At 34.0% G+C, this 18,101-nt stretch overlaps 2 protein-coding genes across 5 annotated transcripts in view; one reads left to right on the top strand and one right to left on the bottom strand.

The window, feature by feature from the left end:
• Positions 1–18,101, bottom strand: part of LOC127739083 (cytochrome P450 2C29-like) — a 480,581-nt gene that overhangs the window by 51,209 nt on the left and 411,271 nt on the right. The window lies entirely within an intron of this gene.
• On the top strand, positions 5,187–16,935 carry LOC127739091 (calcium-binding protein P-like). Its single transcript, XM_052250685.1, has 5 exons — positions 5,187–5,354; positions 10,150–10,219; positions 12,216–12,376; positions 15,116–15,145; positions 16,563–16,935. The coding sequence occupies exons 1-5, from the start codon at positions 5,300–5,302 to the stop codon at positions 16,745–16,747; spliced, it is 501 nt and encodes a 166-aa protein (XP_052106645.1). The 5' UTR covers positions 5,187–5,299; the 3' UTR covers positions 16,748–16,935.

Here is an 18,101-nt window from a genome sequence, read left to right as displayed (position 1 = left end):
GCTTCTGTCCAAATTTGGTACAAATCCAAAATACTTTAAGAAAGTTATTAAAATTTCAAAAACTTTAACCACAGAGTGAATGGGTTGTTTCCTGGCAGAAAATCTAAGTCCATTTAAAAGTAAAATAAGGAAAAATGGAATTTTATTTTTACAAAATTTACTTCTGCATACTATCTTATGATCATTAACAAGCTTCTGTCCAAGTTTGGTAGAAATCCAGGATAGTTTAAGAAAGTTATTAAAATTTCAAAAACTTTAACCACAGAGTGAATATTTGTGGACGCCGCCGCCGACGACGACGACGACGCCGACGGAATGTAGGATCGCTATGTCTCGCTTTTTCGACTAAAGTCGAAGGCTCGACAAAAATGCATAATTAAAATTCAATTATCTTTTATTTGTTTTCTATTACTGTTCGCATTTACTTTTCCTTAGTTCTGGTTCCGCATGCACGATTAGAGTGACACATTTTTTTCTCATTGAACTTCAATGAATTCTATATTTTACCTGGCTGGTCCAGTTCAATTGGTCTTACATGTACTTGTAATCTCTACTCAGTAAAGTTTTCCTTTCAAATCGCTATGTGTCGGTTAGTGTATGGAAAGGTATATACTATGAAATTTAGAGCGAGGGGCTTGCCCCGAGCTCTTAATTTCATAGTATATACCTTTCCATACACTATCCAATTTAGCACATATTTACAACTTGAGTAATCCTGTAATTAGTCTATTGATATGTTTTGGCTGACTAGGTGTAGCTCATGTACGTAGTTTTGTAAATCTACTCACTAGTATCATTGTAAAATATTGAATCCAGAATGAAAAGATGGTAGCTGCTGGTGTAAGTATGTTTATTGACATAAAGCGGTGTTTTACTATTCATGTACTTCTTCACATGGTAAGATGACAAAATAAATTGACCAAAAGCAGGCAATAATTAAATTGCAGTGGAAGCTTTACAATCTTGAAAACATTTTTTTCAATTTCACCTAAAAACTAAAACTATAATAAATTTTACACATATGGATAGTTTGCACTGGCGGATCCAAAAAGGGGGAGGGGGAGTTCAGGAGGGGGATGGAAAACGCCCTTTTTGTGATGATCAATGCTTTTGAATGAGGACATACAGTTGGACCCCCTTTTATCTTGGGTTGGAACCCCTTTTAAAAATGACTGGATCTGCCCTGGTATGTACCCATAGGTAGTCTAGTGGATAGTTTACATGCATGAAATATTTGTCACTGGACATTAAGCAACCAATAATCAATCAATTCATGACGAAATATATCAAATTGCTGTAATTTTCCTTCACAAGGTTTCATGGTTCACTCTTTTTTGTGTACAAAGTAATTGCATGGAAGATAAATGATTACAATTTTCAGATGGCGTTGTACTCTAATCAAGGTATAAAAAAAAAAAACATATGTGTTACTCTTTATTTAAATGAAAGAAACTTTTAATCGTCAAAAACATTTTTAGATCCAAAGATTAAATAGTAGGATGTTTGAAAAACAATTTGAAAACTAGTTACACACTATTAAGTTTAATTTGTAACACAGCATTTATTTCAAAATAGCCAGTAGCAATTTTTGTTTTAATATCTTGATTACGATACAATGAAATCTTACCCTTGTGGTCATTCATGCGTAGTTACTTAGTACATGGAAAAAGTATGTACTATGAAAATTAGAAGGCAAATATAAGCAATTTGATTGGACGAGAAGTTGTAAGTATGTGCTAAATTCGTATGGTCAGTTTTCTCTGAACAGGTCATATTTTTCATTAAGTTGACGCGTCGACGCAATCGACTTAAATTTATAATTCTTGATATGTTGTTCGATCCGTGTTACATATTTGTGCAACATGTTAACAAAAAGATGGTACACAACGGAACCATCCGGAATGTGCTGAGTTGTGTCCACATAAACGTAAATGACTATGTAATTTAGGGAACAAAAAAATTATGTTTGATGTTTGATGGTGATCACTGAGCAATATGTAAATATGTTTTACTTTTAGAAGTTAGACACACTTCTGATCTTACAGATTTACAAAATCAGTTAGTTTTACTGATTCTTACAATTTTGAGTGTTTAAAGATTCCTATTTAATTTTACTCTGGTAGACTCGGAACTATTTAGATCTTGACAGATTGAAGCGTTTTGGAAATAGAAGTACTATAATCTCCATGGTTGAACCTACGTGATTAATAGCTTGCAGGAATAAAAAATCCCAATTTTGGTGCTTCTTTAATCAGGTTAGTCGATTTCTTCTGTTCTGTAACTAGAAGTCAATAGCATTGTGTCTTATGCATGACTTTTGACGTGACTCGGTATTTATGCATCCCGGGTATTTAACCAGGCGTTCCTGTATCAAGGGGATCCTCGTGTGCGATTTAGACTCAAGAAGTTTTTACAGTGATGTTTCCATTTTATTTACCCTTGTACTTACATTTTACTAACTTTGTACATTTATCGAGAAATTGTCTGCTATGTACCGGATGTACAGTAACTGTCAACTACAAAATTTTGTTTTATCGGCGTCGTTGTCAATTTACTACCAACTACAGGATTTGATTTAGTCGTGGTCTTTGTTAGATATATTTGTATGTTTATTTGAATTTTTTTGTCAGTTGTGATGTATATCTATGATTTATATTTACACAGCTTTGCCTGCTATAGATCCCAATAATTGTCACAATAATCTATTATGACTGTTTCGGTTGCTCAACCAATTTTGTCAATATAGCAGAACTATCATACAAGTGGGAGATTTAGCTAGCTATAAAAACAGGTTTAACGACGGTTTAACCCACCAATTTTTTTGGAAAATGCCTGCACCAAGTCAGGAATACAGCAGTTGTTTTTTACCCGATACTGCGACGAACCCTTTACCTTTTTGAAAAGGTGAAACTTGTTGATTAATTTCAACATAAATTTATTTCCACATTTAAAAGACTAGGAATTATGATAATGGTACAATATTAGGTCTATGTCAGAAAGGTATCAACTTTTTTGTATGTTGCTTGGAAAACGTAGAAGGGCGAGGTTACCGAGACCTTTAACTGTTTAAATCCGTGTCGAATACCCCAAAAAATGTTATTCTGACATTGCTGTTATCATGTTAGAAAACTGCAGTTAAAAATGGTTTCACACAAATAGAAAATTAATTGGAGAATCAAGTTTAAGGCAAAGCATAACAAACAAACAATGTATATGGAAATAACAACCACAGTTCACTTCGAATGACGAGATCTGACATGATAGCAGAATGCCGACGTAATTGATTTAATTGACAAGTATGTGCACCATTGGTGACAAAGGATGCTCAAGTTCCTCAAGGTTAAATACTAAAGAGAATGAGGGACATGATCACCACGTACGTCGGCTCATATTCGCATAGTGACCTTCTGGTTGCCAGTGGAGTGAAGATTAACATTTTTTGAGATCAGAAAGCAGTTAAGCTCGTCGTGGTAGACATGAGATGATCTCAACAAAACTTACTGCAGTACCACAGGAAAGAAAAAACCTAATATGATCCGACATACAATACAGGAAAGGATGATAATCCCTTAATCTTCCCAGATGCCGCCAAATATTATTTACTGTGACTAATCATTTTATTACAAGATAATGAAAAAATTATTTTCAAGATAAATGCTGGTAGTTAATAAAGAAAAATTAAAGATAAATGCATTCCTGGCGGACAAACTAATAAATCATAAAGATGGTTTCATTTTCACTCTGCTGGTGGCTGAATATCCATGTAAAACTACATACCACTCTCTTAAATTAACAATAAAATAAAGTCTTCTGAGGTATGATTCAGTAAACAAATCTATCGGCTTAGTTTGTCCTCTTTTATTTTGTTCAATAACATTATGAATCCTGCTTTTCTCTGAACAGCCTGAAAAATTAATAAAACAGCAGCAGACAAAAGAGACTGTTGGTAGATTGCAAGGAGAGGTTGAGGGGAGGGGGTTGAAACTTTCACTTATCTACAAGAGCGGCTAGTTCGATGTTATGCTGAAGAGTCATTTGATGTTAATTAGTCGGAAACAAGATACGGATCCGAATGATGCAGTAGTTCTTGGATGGAAAATAACTAAATCTAATGAAATATATTTCATTAAAGTTTATCTTATAAATGAGATAAACCGTATTATCTGCCATCCCTAAATGAGCCCCAGATTATGAAGAACATGACAACAATATAGCAGGAGATATAGACAATAATAGTGTCTTGACTTGACATATCAACGATAGAAGGATGAGGCTTAGAAACGGGGAAATGCGAGGCTCTGCCGAGCTTTTTCCCCGTTTCGGGCCAAATCCTTAATATATAGTTGATATGTCAAGTCAATACACTATTATTGTCTTTATACTGCAATCTAGAAAAACACATTTTTAATTGTTGTTTATTGTGTCATTGTTATTTATTTGATTTAAATATTGGGAAAAAAATCCCCCTTTAAAAAGGCCTCACATTTGGCGGAGAAACATACACCACAATGAAATGTACATTAATTTACCTGTTGAAACCAATAGTTGGTGAACGAATTCGTTTAACTTTGAGTATGAGTATGGACTAAAATATCAACAATAAGCATAAAACATAATGACTTTAATGTCTTATAGGTTTTAAACAAAAACATATATTAACAAGTGAAATATGTTTTTCTAACAATTGTAAAAGAAACAAATTTGAGTCGTTCCACGCTTCGTTGTAAACATTGGAAACAAGGACAGGTTAAAGCGCTCGTCATGAATATTTAAATTTAGTTTTGGCTCTACTATTTGAATATTCATGATAAGTGATATCGGGTCAGTGACTGTATATGACATAGAAATATACAGTCAACGCATTTTGACTGCTCAAATAGAACGAGTGCAGTATAAATCACTTTGTTTAATCACTATGTTTGGTAACAAACTAAAGGAAGTGTGCTAGCTGCAGCAAGATTTTTTAATTTTTTTTTTATCAAAATGAAAAATACATCAATATTGTATACTCGAATAAGTTCTATTTTTCTCAAACTATTTTGACAGGTAAATCAATCAAATCTATTATAATTCACTTTAGTATATTAGATTTTACTTTCAGAAGATAAGCTTATGTCAATTGCATATGTTTATAATTATATTTATATTTATATATACATCATATAATATAGAGTTTAAACTTTGATCCTCTCCAATGATTTTTAAAAATTGCTTAAGAAATGACGTAGTTTTCTTGTCATTTTGAAATACCATTTTCTATGTTCATTTCCATGATATATATTTCAGTTTTCGTATTGAGATGGAATATTACTCAAAGATTTTGTGTTTTTTCTTGGGAATTTTGAATCAAAATGGTAAGATATGCATGAGTAGAATAAAAATACTAGTATATCTCTTTCCTCTTAGTTATCACACTTCACTTTAAGTTAATGTTTATGTTTGAACTGTTTATATAAACAAAAACGAGACAGAGGAGAGTAAATATTTTTTTTCTAGTTTACAGCTCAAGGACCGTAGAAGCTGGTAGGGGTGGGGATCATGGGTAATTTCTCCTCCCACTTTTAAACGTATAGTGGACGAAACAATATTGCAACCTTTTGGCCAAAACAGAACAAAGAAAAAGGGAAAAAAGAAAAAAGAAAAACGAAAGACATTGACTATCTCCTAGACTATAGAAATGTTTCGTATAAACTGATTCTGCCAAAAAAATTGGAATGGGAGAGTACTTTTTTGATTATGAATTGTAATATTTACTTGAAGGTTATTTTTACTACATGATTTATATATAGCCTGATTTACTTTAAATCATGACCAGTGACAATATGCTTATACGTAAGGATTTATTCAAATATTTATTTAGTTGTCAAAGGTGATTTATATAAATTTAAACATAATATGAAATTTGATTACACTTTTACGTACCTATATATCTCCAATGTTTCAGTCCAGTGAACTCGATTTAAACTGATTTCTATAATATACCTGTAAATAAAAGTAAATTAAAGACCAAAAACATCTTTTAACATAGGTATAATATATCCCGTTGACCTCAACGGGGAATCAATCAATAACCATCAATAGATATTCAGCTTAATTCTAAAGTTGAACTTTTATATACCAAAAGCTGAAAATGTGTGGTATTTTCAACAAATGTAAAAATAAAAAGATGTGGTATGATTGCCAATGAGACAACTCTCCACAATAGATCAAATGACATATAGAAAATAACAACTATAGGATTTTATCAATGAGCAATTAAAGCCCATACCGCAAAGTCAGCTATAGTATATATCATTGTTTTTGCTAAGACCTATAATAACGTATTTGATTTAATCCATTACAGTTATGAATGACAGTTTAGTGACACTTATAAATATAAATCGGGGTGTTCTCTCTCTGACTTGATGTAAAAGACTATTATTTATGAAGTTTATAATTATACTCTTGTTCATGTTATGAGTCATATATTTAACAAACCAAATGGTTTACACATTGGAGGAGGTAAAATAAAGCCAATTTGGATGAATATTTTTTTTTATAAATCTGTCTTAATGACTAATCAAAACAAGGAAATGTGGTATATGATTGAAAATGAAACAACTATTATATCCAACATTTTCATCTAGTAATACATTAAATCTCTCTCCCCACATATTTTTTTATCCTAAATGTCCATTAACCCACTATCTCATTTAATAAAAAAAAACAAAAAAAAAAAAAACACCAAAACCCATAATCTCCTTATCTTTTCATGTACCCATATGCCATTATTCATAATTCCAGACCACCTTATACATACATGTACTACATCTCCTTATAACCACATATAACCACATCTCATAACACCCCAAATCTCCATTACCGTACACTTCCTTGCTCACATCTACTTATACAAATATACCCCAAATCTCTATCTCACATCTCCATATACCAACGTCCTAATCATCTACATTTCCCAACCCATATATCTTTATACTATCCATGCCCTCATCCGCATCTTCTTCTACCCCACATTTCATTATACCTCACATCTGCGGACCCAATTTTCCGTATCCCCACACGTACTTACGCACATCTGCTTATACATGTACATGACTTTGTCCTTAGCCACATATCCTTATACTAAATATCTCCTTATTTGTACCAAATGTTTCGTTATACCCAACATCTCCGTATTCACCTTATAACCAATATGTCCTAAAACCAAACATTATCATACTTTTCAACTCTTCATACCCTACATCTCCTGATACTCCATTTTTCCTTAATATACCTCACTTATTCTCACCCATATCTCTATATATAATTATACCCAACATCTCCGTATACCTAACATCTCCTTATAATTTACATCTCCTTATACCTCATATTTCTTTATACCTCATATCTCTTTATACCCAACATCTTCTTATATCTCACATCTCTGTATACCTCATTTCTCATTATACCTCATATCTCTTTATACCCAACATCTCCTTATACCTCCCATCTCTGTATACCTCATATCTCGTTACACCTCACATCTCTGTATACCTCATTTCTCCTTATACCTCACATCTCTGTATACCTCATTTCTCCTTATACCTCACATCTCTTTATACCCTACATCTCCTTATACCTCACATCTCTTTATATCCAACACCTCCTTATATCTCATATCTCTTTAAACCCAACATCTCCGTATACCTCACATCTCTGTATACCTCATTTCTCCTTATACCTCATATCTCTGTATACATCATATCTCGTTAAACCTCACATATCTGTATACCTCATTTCTCCTTATACCTCATATCTCGTTATACCTCATATCTCTGTATACATCATATCTCGTTAAACCTCACATATCTGTATACCTCATTTCTCCTTATACCTCACATCTCTGTATACCTCACATCTCATTATACCCAACATCTCCTTATACTTCACATCTCTTTATATCCAACACCTCCTTATATCTCATATCTCTTGATACCCAACATCTCCTTATAATTTACCAAACATCTCCTTATAATTTACATCTCCTTATACTAAACATCTCTGTATACTCAACAGCTCCTTATACCTCATATCCCTTTACACAACATCTCCTTACCCACATCTCTTGGCCCACATCCCTTTATAAATCACATCTCCTTTTAATCCCTATACCCCACTATTACTCCATATCATTTTGTACCTCTCACTTCTCCTTATACCTCACATAACACTTTACCAACCATCTTCTCATTTACATAAGTATATCTTATATCTCTTCGTACCCCATATCTCCACTATACACCATATCTACCTATTTAACTCTATATCTCCTCTTCTCCTCATCTCCTTATTTATATCCCAAGTTCATTATTCATACCTCACACCTCTTTATACTCTTATTCCCCTTTCCGGTTAAAAGTATGCAAGTATATTGTGTTGAGTGATAAAAGCTTAAGTAAAATAACAAAAATACCAAACTCAAAGGAAAATTCAAATCGAAAAGTCCCTAATCAAATGGCAAAGTCAAAGGCTCAAACACATCAAACAAATGGACAACAACTGTCATATTCCTGACTTGGTACTGATATTTCGTAAATGGTGGACTAAAGCTGGTTTTATAGCTACATGTAGCTAAACTTCTCACTTGTATGGCTGTAGCATACTATTTCACTATAATGAAAAAAACTTACAATAATGAAAACAATGTGTTAACAATTCAAACAAACATATTGTAAGGTAAACATGTCGAAAAAAGCGGCACAACAGTCAACATTGTGTGATAATGTTAATCATTATAAAAACAAACAAACATGTCAGCAACAAAAAGAAAATGGCAAAATGGCAAACTGACTTTACATTTGTTCACTTTTGTCTTGTAACTTTATATCATCCTTTGATCGGTACTGAAAATAGTCTTATGAAAAAGAGAACGAAAAAAATATAAGGCTACTTTTTGCCCTTTAACTTAAAAAAAACTATACAGTATTATAAATCTTCAAATCATACACAGGGTATTGATTGTATCAAAAAGCCTTTATTAAACAAATACACCACTTTTGTAACGTACAAATAATAGAGTTGTTCTGACAAATAGTTGGCTATTGTACACTAAATAAACTCGCGACAATAAATGTTCAAATGGTTTTCTTTTAAAGAAACTCTTTTAAAGAAAACCTTTTTATTGAAATTCGTGAGTTTAGAGCTTATCTAAAATTCATTTGAATTTTACTTCTATTACAGAAGCATTAATATAAATCCAAAATAGATTGTTCAAATACATTACTTTGCAGTCAAAATAGTTTGCATACAAAACGCCATTATCCTTCTTTTTAGGTGACTTTAACCCATTAAATATCTGTCGATTTCAGAAACCTCTGGCCATTGTTAGTCTTGTATGTTTTTTTAATTACGGTTTACTTATATGTTTCGGAGTTTAGTGTGACGTCCATTTTTCTATTAACTAGTACATATTTTTTTTCGAGGACCATCTCCTGGTTGTTGTCTCTTTGACACAAGTCATCTCGTTTCAATTCTCAATTTTATTGACATTTAAAATGCATTGATCCAATCCCTCATGTTTCTAGTAAAGAATGTTAAAATCTAATACATAACTTAACGGTCGTAGAATATTTACAATGACTATATCTACGCATGCGTTTTAAATTAGAACTTTTACTTTTTTTACTAGTATTACCTACCTAACTCAGCCGGATACTCTTGTCAACTTTTGTTTATTTACTAGTAGAACATGTTTTAACAACCTCTGTAGGGTATTGTTACTAATCTGGTTGCTTTCGCCAAAAATTACTTTCGACCCCTCTCACGTTCGCATCCATCACGTTTGCACTCTTTTTATTGGTTTCGTGTTGATCAATTTTTTTAATCATGTATTAGTTAGTGTATTGCTATGAATAGGGGTTTGTTATTGTTTCAAAATAAAGAGACATTCTCAAAACGGAAACAGCGCGAACAGACCCCATACTACAGTGTAATTATTGTTCCAAGTATTACCAATTTTAGACTGTTTATTTATTTTCCTAGTATTTCCTACATGTATCTCAGTCGGAATATTTTTATAGTACTCACTAACGACCGAATTTTCGTGTATTTCCTGCCTTAGCTGATTATTACTGAACTTATATAATGTATATAATAATATATATTTTTTAGTGGTACCTACCTTCGCCGGATATTGTTACAGTTATTACTACAACTATTATTACTACTGTAACACCTACTGGTAAGAAGTCATAAAACAAAATATGTTTCTAATATCATATAGGTTACTCTAGCTGGAAATTTGGGATCATCAATGCTCTCCAAATTCGTACTTAATTTAGCCTTTTTAACTTCTTTTTATTCGAGCGTCACTGGTGAGTTTTTTTGTAGAGGAATCGCACGTCTGGAGTACACAATTTAAACTTCATTTAAACATGATATCAATAAAAAGTTTTTTTCTAATTTATTTCATTTGAAAAATGGTAGGATCAAGCCGTAGGAATACTTAAAGTTAATATTTTATACAATGAGCTACTTGTAAGCTGTTGAATGATACAAAACAGACACACGTGACCAAATTATAATCTTTACAACAGTAACGTGACCAAATTATAATCTTTAAAACTAGGACTAAATAACAAAGCTAGTGGTATCAACTTCTGTAGACAGGTCAAATTGGTTAACGTATATGCTATTGTTTTCTTTTTCTGATACATGTTTGACAAATGATGCAATAACAGTAATCAATTTCTGTCCTACTTTCATATTTTAAGTTGCGCAGTCTCGTTGACTTAGTAAATCACGCTTATACCAACCAGAACGTCCAGAACAGTTGCGTTAAAAACCCAAATAGTTATTGGTCAATTCAAAAGTTTCCACATTATAGTTTCGGAGGCGAAGGTCAACCTAAAGGGATGAACTTCAGTCAAACCTGCTATAAATGTTACTTCTATACAGCGACCTAAAATTAAGCCCGAGGCCACCAATTAGTCATCAACACCGTTAGAAAATCCCTTAACCGGAGGTTGGCTTCAGCTGACCCTTCAACAAAAATGTGTACTAGTTCTGCGAAAATGAAGATCATACTAAACTCCGAAACATATGAATGAACCATAAAAAACATACAAAATAGCAAAGGCCTAGAGGCTGACTTGAGACAGGCGCAGACACGCTGCAGGGTTAAAATGTTTTGTGAGATCTCAAAACAATGTAGAATAAATAAACACACAACACACATGTTTTGTCAGATCACCCTTTTCTTAATCTGCAGTAGAAATAACTGTACATTTTAAAACTTAAATCAAGGACACCTCTCTTATTACATTCAATGATGCAATTGATATACCAGTTTAACTGTATTTTCAAAGTCATATGTATGTTCTATTGTTTCACTAATTTTTGTTTGGTTGCCTCCTTCTCGTCAAACATACATGTACATTTGTACATAATTTTTCGGGAGTTGTTTTATCTTATATCCTTAGCAGTTAAAAGCAAATTGTAATATAGATAACAGGTTTGTTCATTCTAAAGGAGAACAAAATCCCATTCTCTCTTCTTCTGTGATATAGCTGAACGTTTCCTTACCATGAGCTGAACGCTGGGTGCCACAAGCCATTCGTTTGGAATTCACGAGACGACCACCTGCTGTTTTAGTAGGGTCCGAATAGCTAAATCTTCAGCTCTATGTTTGGTATTTTTTCGTCGTATGCTTGCAAATGAGACAACTATCCACCAAATTGGATATAAACAATTATAGACAACCGTACAGCCTTCAACCATGAGAAAACCCTATTTCGTATGATCGGAAAAAAATATGACAGACATTTAACCACTGTCGTGACGTCAGCCTACGCATTTGCCGTGGATTTTTTTTCTAGAATCAACACTTCCTGAATCTATCACTGAAATGAGCGTACCAAAGTATTTTATATTTATCTTGGGAATCCGAATTTATATACTATATTAGAAGCCATTGTACCGCTGTCACTAATAAATATATTTTCTATTCGTTTGAAAATCTAGACTATAGTGGGGTCATGGCGTGACAACAACTTATACACCTGTAATTGCACGACTTTTAGTGATGAAAAAATATAATTTGAATTAGGCGATATAATTTATGATAGGTGACATGGCACGACTGTCATTATACATGTTATATAAAACAGTTATTATGGGAACTGATACTTTAATGAAATCCATGACATGACTTTTATAATTGAACTGTATATTATTAGGGCAATCGGAAGTATTGTGGGAGCAGTTATTGGAGGAATTATAGGATTGGTCATTGTCATAGTTATTGTTGCTGTATTATGTGGAGCATGTAAAACACGTGGTAATCGTGGAACAGTAGTCCAACCAGCACAGACCACAACAGTCCAAACAGTATATCAGGGTATGTATATAAAAAGGTCTCACACGTTAACACTTCAACAGCCTACACTTCATATATTAAGGGAATGTATAAAGAATGATCGCACACATTAACAGTACAACACGTACAGTTCACAAGTCATATCAAGATATGTATATATAGTGGTCACACCAATTAATACCAGTCCACACAACATATCAGGGTATGTATATATAACACGTTAACACTATAACAGGCCACACTTCAGGTCAGGGAATGTATATAGAGTGGTCTCACACGTTAACACTATATATAACAGGCCACACTTCAGGTCAGGGAATGTATATTATAGAGTGGTCTCACACGAAAACACTACAAAAGTCCACACTTCAGGTCCGGGAATGTATATTATAGAGTGGTCTCACACGTTAACACTACAACAGGCCACTCTTCAGGTCAGGGAATTCATATAGAATGGTCTCATACGTTAACACTACAACAGGACTTACTTCAGGTCAGGGAATGTATATAGAGTGGTCTCACACGACAACGCTACAACAGACCACACTTCAGGTCAGGGAATGTATATAAAGTGGACTCACATGTAAACACCACAATTGTATATGTATGTATATTGTTTGTTTTTCTATGTAAACTTGTATTTAGTTTTTCGAGTACAGTTTGTATCTATCTATCTATCAAAAAAAAAAAACAAAAAAACACACACACACACACACACAAAAACGGGACTAACTTCAGTTCAGGGAATGTATATAGAGTAGTATCACACGTTAACAATACAACAGGACTTACTTCAGGTCGGGGCGTGTATATAGAGTGGTATCACACGTTAACACTACAACAGTCCACACTTCATATCAGGGAATGTATAATATAGAGTGGTGTCACGTTAACAATATATACAACAGGCTAAACTAGAGGTCAAGGAATGTAAACAGAGTGATCTCACACGTTAAAACTACACCAGTTAACACTTCATATAGGGAATGTATATAGAGTGGTCGCACACATTAACACTACAACAGTCCACAATTCATATCAGGAAATATATATAGAGTGGTATTACACGTTAACAATACATTATAAAAAAGAAGATGTGGTATGATTGCCAATGAGACAATTCTCCACAAGAGACCAAATGACACAGAAATTAACAACTATAGGTCACCGTACGGCCTTCAACAATGAGCAAATTTAACGTTGTTTTCTATTTAGACTTGTTTATATTTTTTCGTTTGGGATTGTATTATATTCGCCTTCGGGTTTATATGATCCTTTCATCCTATTTTGACTCCTCAAAATTCAAGAGTCTATCCTAAATTGAGGTAAATTGTATGGCTTTCCAAATACCGTGTCGATTCCTAACATCACTGAAGAGACATTGATTGTTTGTGCTGTATTTAGACCCCTCTAACAAGAAATTTGTTTTGCATGCACACGTATAAAAATTGCGGTTTTTATCCAACGCAATCATAGGCTTAAACGTTGTTTTCAATTTAGACTTGTTTATATTTTTTCGTTTAGGCTTGTATTATATTTGCCTTCGAATTTATATGATCCGTTCATCCTATTTTAACTTCTCAAAATTCAAGAGTCTATCCTAAATTGAGGTAAATTGTATGGCTTTCCAAATACCGTTTCGATTCCTAACATCACTGAAGAGACATTAATTGTCGAAATCCGGATATGGTGTACAAAAACGTTTGCACCTTTTGTTTGCGGTATACCATCTTTTCCATAAATTTATTGTTTTCTGTTTAGTATTAAATTTATAATTAAGATCCATTTATTACATCGGTGAAATGCAATATATGTACATTGTCGGAAAATATCAAATTTATTTGTATGAGCTTTAGAAACAGGACGAAAAGCGAAGCTCGCCGAGCTTTTCTCCTGTTTCGCAGCGAGTACAAATCAATTTTATAGTTTCCGACAATGTACATATATTGTTTTTATCCTGAAATTTACACCCAACACTTGAAGCTTTAGTTGTTAAAATCTAAATCATTGTCTCTAATTTTTCAAAGAAATCGACATAGTTTAAACGCGGACCGCGAAGAGGACCCCAAAATGAACTGGTACGCAAAAAGAAATATCCACATTACCGCTTGCTCAACATAGAAGAGGGGTAACAGGAGTCTTTATTTGTACAAGTACAAATTTATTTGTGTACCTGTTATTTGTACAATAGTTGGCTGATTGCAGGATAAATCCGTTTATTTGGCAATCGCCAATGACAGTCAGCAGGGTTTAAGAACATTTGTTGTTCGACCTCTTATATTTAGTCAAATGCGTTTTGTTAAAATATACTTTTTTACTTTTTTGGTCTTTTGGAAAATACTTTTTTTAACAACAGGCCACACTTCAATTCAGGGTATGTTTATATCACACGTTAACACTACAACAGGCCACACTTTAGTTCAGGCCATATATATATATATATAGTGGTCTCAAACGTAAACACTTCAACAGGCCACACTTCAGTTCAGGTCATATATATATATATAGTGGTCTCAAACGTAAACACTACAACAGTCCACACTTCATACATACAGGAAATGAATATACAGTAGTCATTCTATTGAACACTAGAAAAGCCCACTCTACATGAGAGGTACTTATATTCAGTGGTCAAACAAAAAAAGATGAGTACTACTAATGAAATTTTAGTATTAATGATGCATAAATTAACATAATCAAATATTCAGTTTTGAAATATTTCATTTATGATAATTAATGATTTCTTTTGTGTTTTAACAGGCCAACAACCACCACCACAGTATAATCAAGGTATGTATACAGAGTTTTCACACACGTTAACACTTTAACAGTCCACACTTCATATCAAGGTATGTATAAAGAGTGGTTTCACGTAACGATTACACCGAAACAGTCCACACTTCATATCAAGGTATGTATAAAGAGTGGTCTCACGTCACGGTTACACCGCAACAGTCCACACTTCATATCAGGGTATGTATAAAGAGTGGTCTCACGTAACGATTACACCGAAACAGTCCACACTTCATATCAAGGTATGTTAAAAGAGTGGTATGTATAAAGAGTGGTCTCACGTAACGATTACACCGAAACAGTCCACACTTCATATCAAGGTATGTTAAAAGAGTGGTCTCACGTAACGGTTACACCGCAACAGTCCACAATTCATATCAGGGTATGTATAAAGAGTGGTCTCACGTAACGATTACACCGCAACAGTCCACACTTCATATCAGTGTATGTTTAAAGAGTGGTCTCACGTAACGATTACACCGAAACAGTCCACACTTCATATCAGGGTATGTATATAGTGTTGTCTCAGCAGTAGACACCGCAACAGTCCACACTTCATATCAGGGTTTTGTATATAGTGTTGTCTCAGCAGTAGACACCGCAACAGTCCACACTTCATATCAGGGTATGTATATAGTGTTGTCTCAGCAGTAGACACCGCAACAGTCCACACTTCATATCAGGGTTTTGCATATAGTGTTGTCTCAGCAGTAGACACCGAAACAGTCGACACTTCATATCAGGGTATGTATATAGTGTTGTCTCAGCAGTAGACACCGCAACAGTCCACAATTCATATCAGGGTATGTATATAGTGTTTTCTCAGCAGTAGACACCGCAACAGTCCACACTTCATATCAGGGTATGTATATAGTGTTGTCTCAGCAGTAGACACCGAAACAGTCCACACTTCATATTAGGGTATGTATATATCACACGTTAACACTATAACAGGCCAAACTTCAGTTCAGGGTATGTATATATAATATATAGTGGCCTCACACGTTAACACTACAACGGTCCACACATCAAGTCAGGGTTTGTATATGGAGTGGTCTAACACGTTAACACTTCAACAGTCCACACTTCAGGTCAGGAAATGTATAAAGAGTGGTCTCACACGTTAACATTATAACAGGCCACACTTCAGGTCAGGGAGTGTATATAGAGTTTTCTCACACGTTAACACTACAACAGTTCACCCTTCGTATCAGGAAATGTATATACAGTAGTCTTTCCATTGAACACTAGAAAAGCCCACACTACATGACAGGGTATTTATATTCAGTGGTCCAATAAAATAAACATGAGTACTACTAATAAATTTTAGCATTAGTAATGCATATAATCAAATATTTCAGTATTGAAATATTTTTTTTTATGATAATTAATGATTTCTTTCGTGTTTTTACAGGTCAACCACCACCGCCACAGTACAATCAATATCCTCCGCCAGGTGGCTCAGTGTATCCACCTGTACAAAATGCCGCATATCCACCACCAATGGGAGCTCATCCAGGTCAACCAGCTCCATCCGCTTTCGCTTACAACCAACCACCACCACCGCCATATACGGGAACAGCACCACAGAAGCAATAGCATGGCATTGCCATTGTTTTCTAGCGACTGTTGTCCAACTATTATGTTGCCATACAAAACAGATTTTAAAGGACTTTCAATTCATTAATGTGATAACATTTTTTTCTAATTGTATTACTTTGCTGTTTTGCAATAGTTTTATTTGTACGAAATAACATTTATTTCGGTGATAAAAGTTTATAAGAATGTGCATACGTTGATCATATTTGTTTAAGACTCCTACGCAATGAAACCTATTTAGCTAGGTATCCAATATACTGTAGGCACAAATTGCAGCAGGGGGTTTGGGGGCCGCTCAATTTTGTGTACAAAAAAACATGAAAACTAGTCATTTTATCATGATAATATACATGAAAAAAATTTCGAAGAAATTATAATATACATAATATTACAATTACATCTGACGCGTGGATCAGCGTAGCCCTTTATTAAGCAGCACAATCTGTTTAGTATTTTCATATCTATTCCTTTCTGATTGAGGATAATTGATATATACGTCAATTGATAGTACATATTGACGATCCAACATTTAAAAGAAACCATCATCGTCCCCTGGCTACACAAACACATACACACACAGTCGATGCCTCATGCAGAAGTTCTGTTCTGTTCATACTATCGAACAAAATTCAAGAAATTCATATTTCCTTATATCCTGTACTGTAAAATCCCTACCTGCTTAGGAATTTGAATAGTTATGATCATTACACGTAGATCTGAGAGTACTCTAAGTTACTGAAAGCTAGTTGATTGATTGATTGATTGCTAAACGTCCAGTGGCAAATAGTTCATGCATGTTCAGGACAAAAAAAAATTTACAATAAATACAACAGGTAGCTAGGTCCTGTAATAGGGATCGTCCAGGACGAAGGTCTGGAAATTTGGAAACGTCATGCATTGGAAAATGAGGATTTATTGGATAGGAACTGAAATTTTGCCTTTCAGTAGACCACCTACGAACCCCTCAAAGAGTTGTTGCAAGTTTCTTAACGTGCAGAGAGCGTGGCATTCTCTCTACACTAGGCATCGGATTTAACGTCCCCATTCTGACCAGACGTGAATGCGTATTTATACATCCTGCACAGCAAAACGGACGACCAACTTTGGCAAGGGTTTTATTGTAGGTCGGATGAAGACCAAGTGGAAAGCTAGTTGAAAGCCAACAGTAACTAATTAAAAAAAATAATGTGTCTAAGTTGAGGTTCATTCAAGTATTGGTTGATAGAAGTGAAATGATCTGAACCAAAGTTCTAGTTTATAGTTTCTTTATAAGGGGGAACATAATGACATACAATTCTATCCTATACTCCATTCACTAAGGATGATAGACAAGTGTACACATGACATTCGATAA

Source organism: Mytilus californianus, unplaced genomic scaffold, assembly GCF_021869535.1.
Source record: "Mytilus californianus isolate M0D057914Y unplaced genomic scaffold, xbMytCali1.0.p SCAF_4, whole genome shotgun sequence".
In the NCBI taxonomy this organism is placed as follows: Eukaryota; Metazoa; Mollusca; class Bivalvia; order Mytilida; family Mytilidae; genus Mytilus; species Mytilus californianus.
This window is presented reverse-complemented; position numbering and strand designations above follow the sequence as displayed.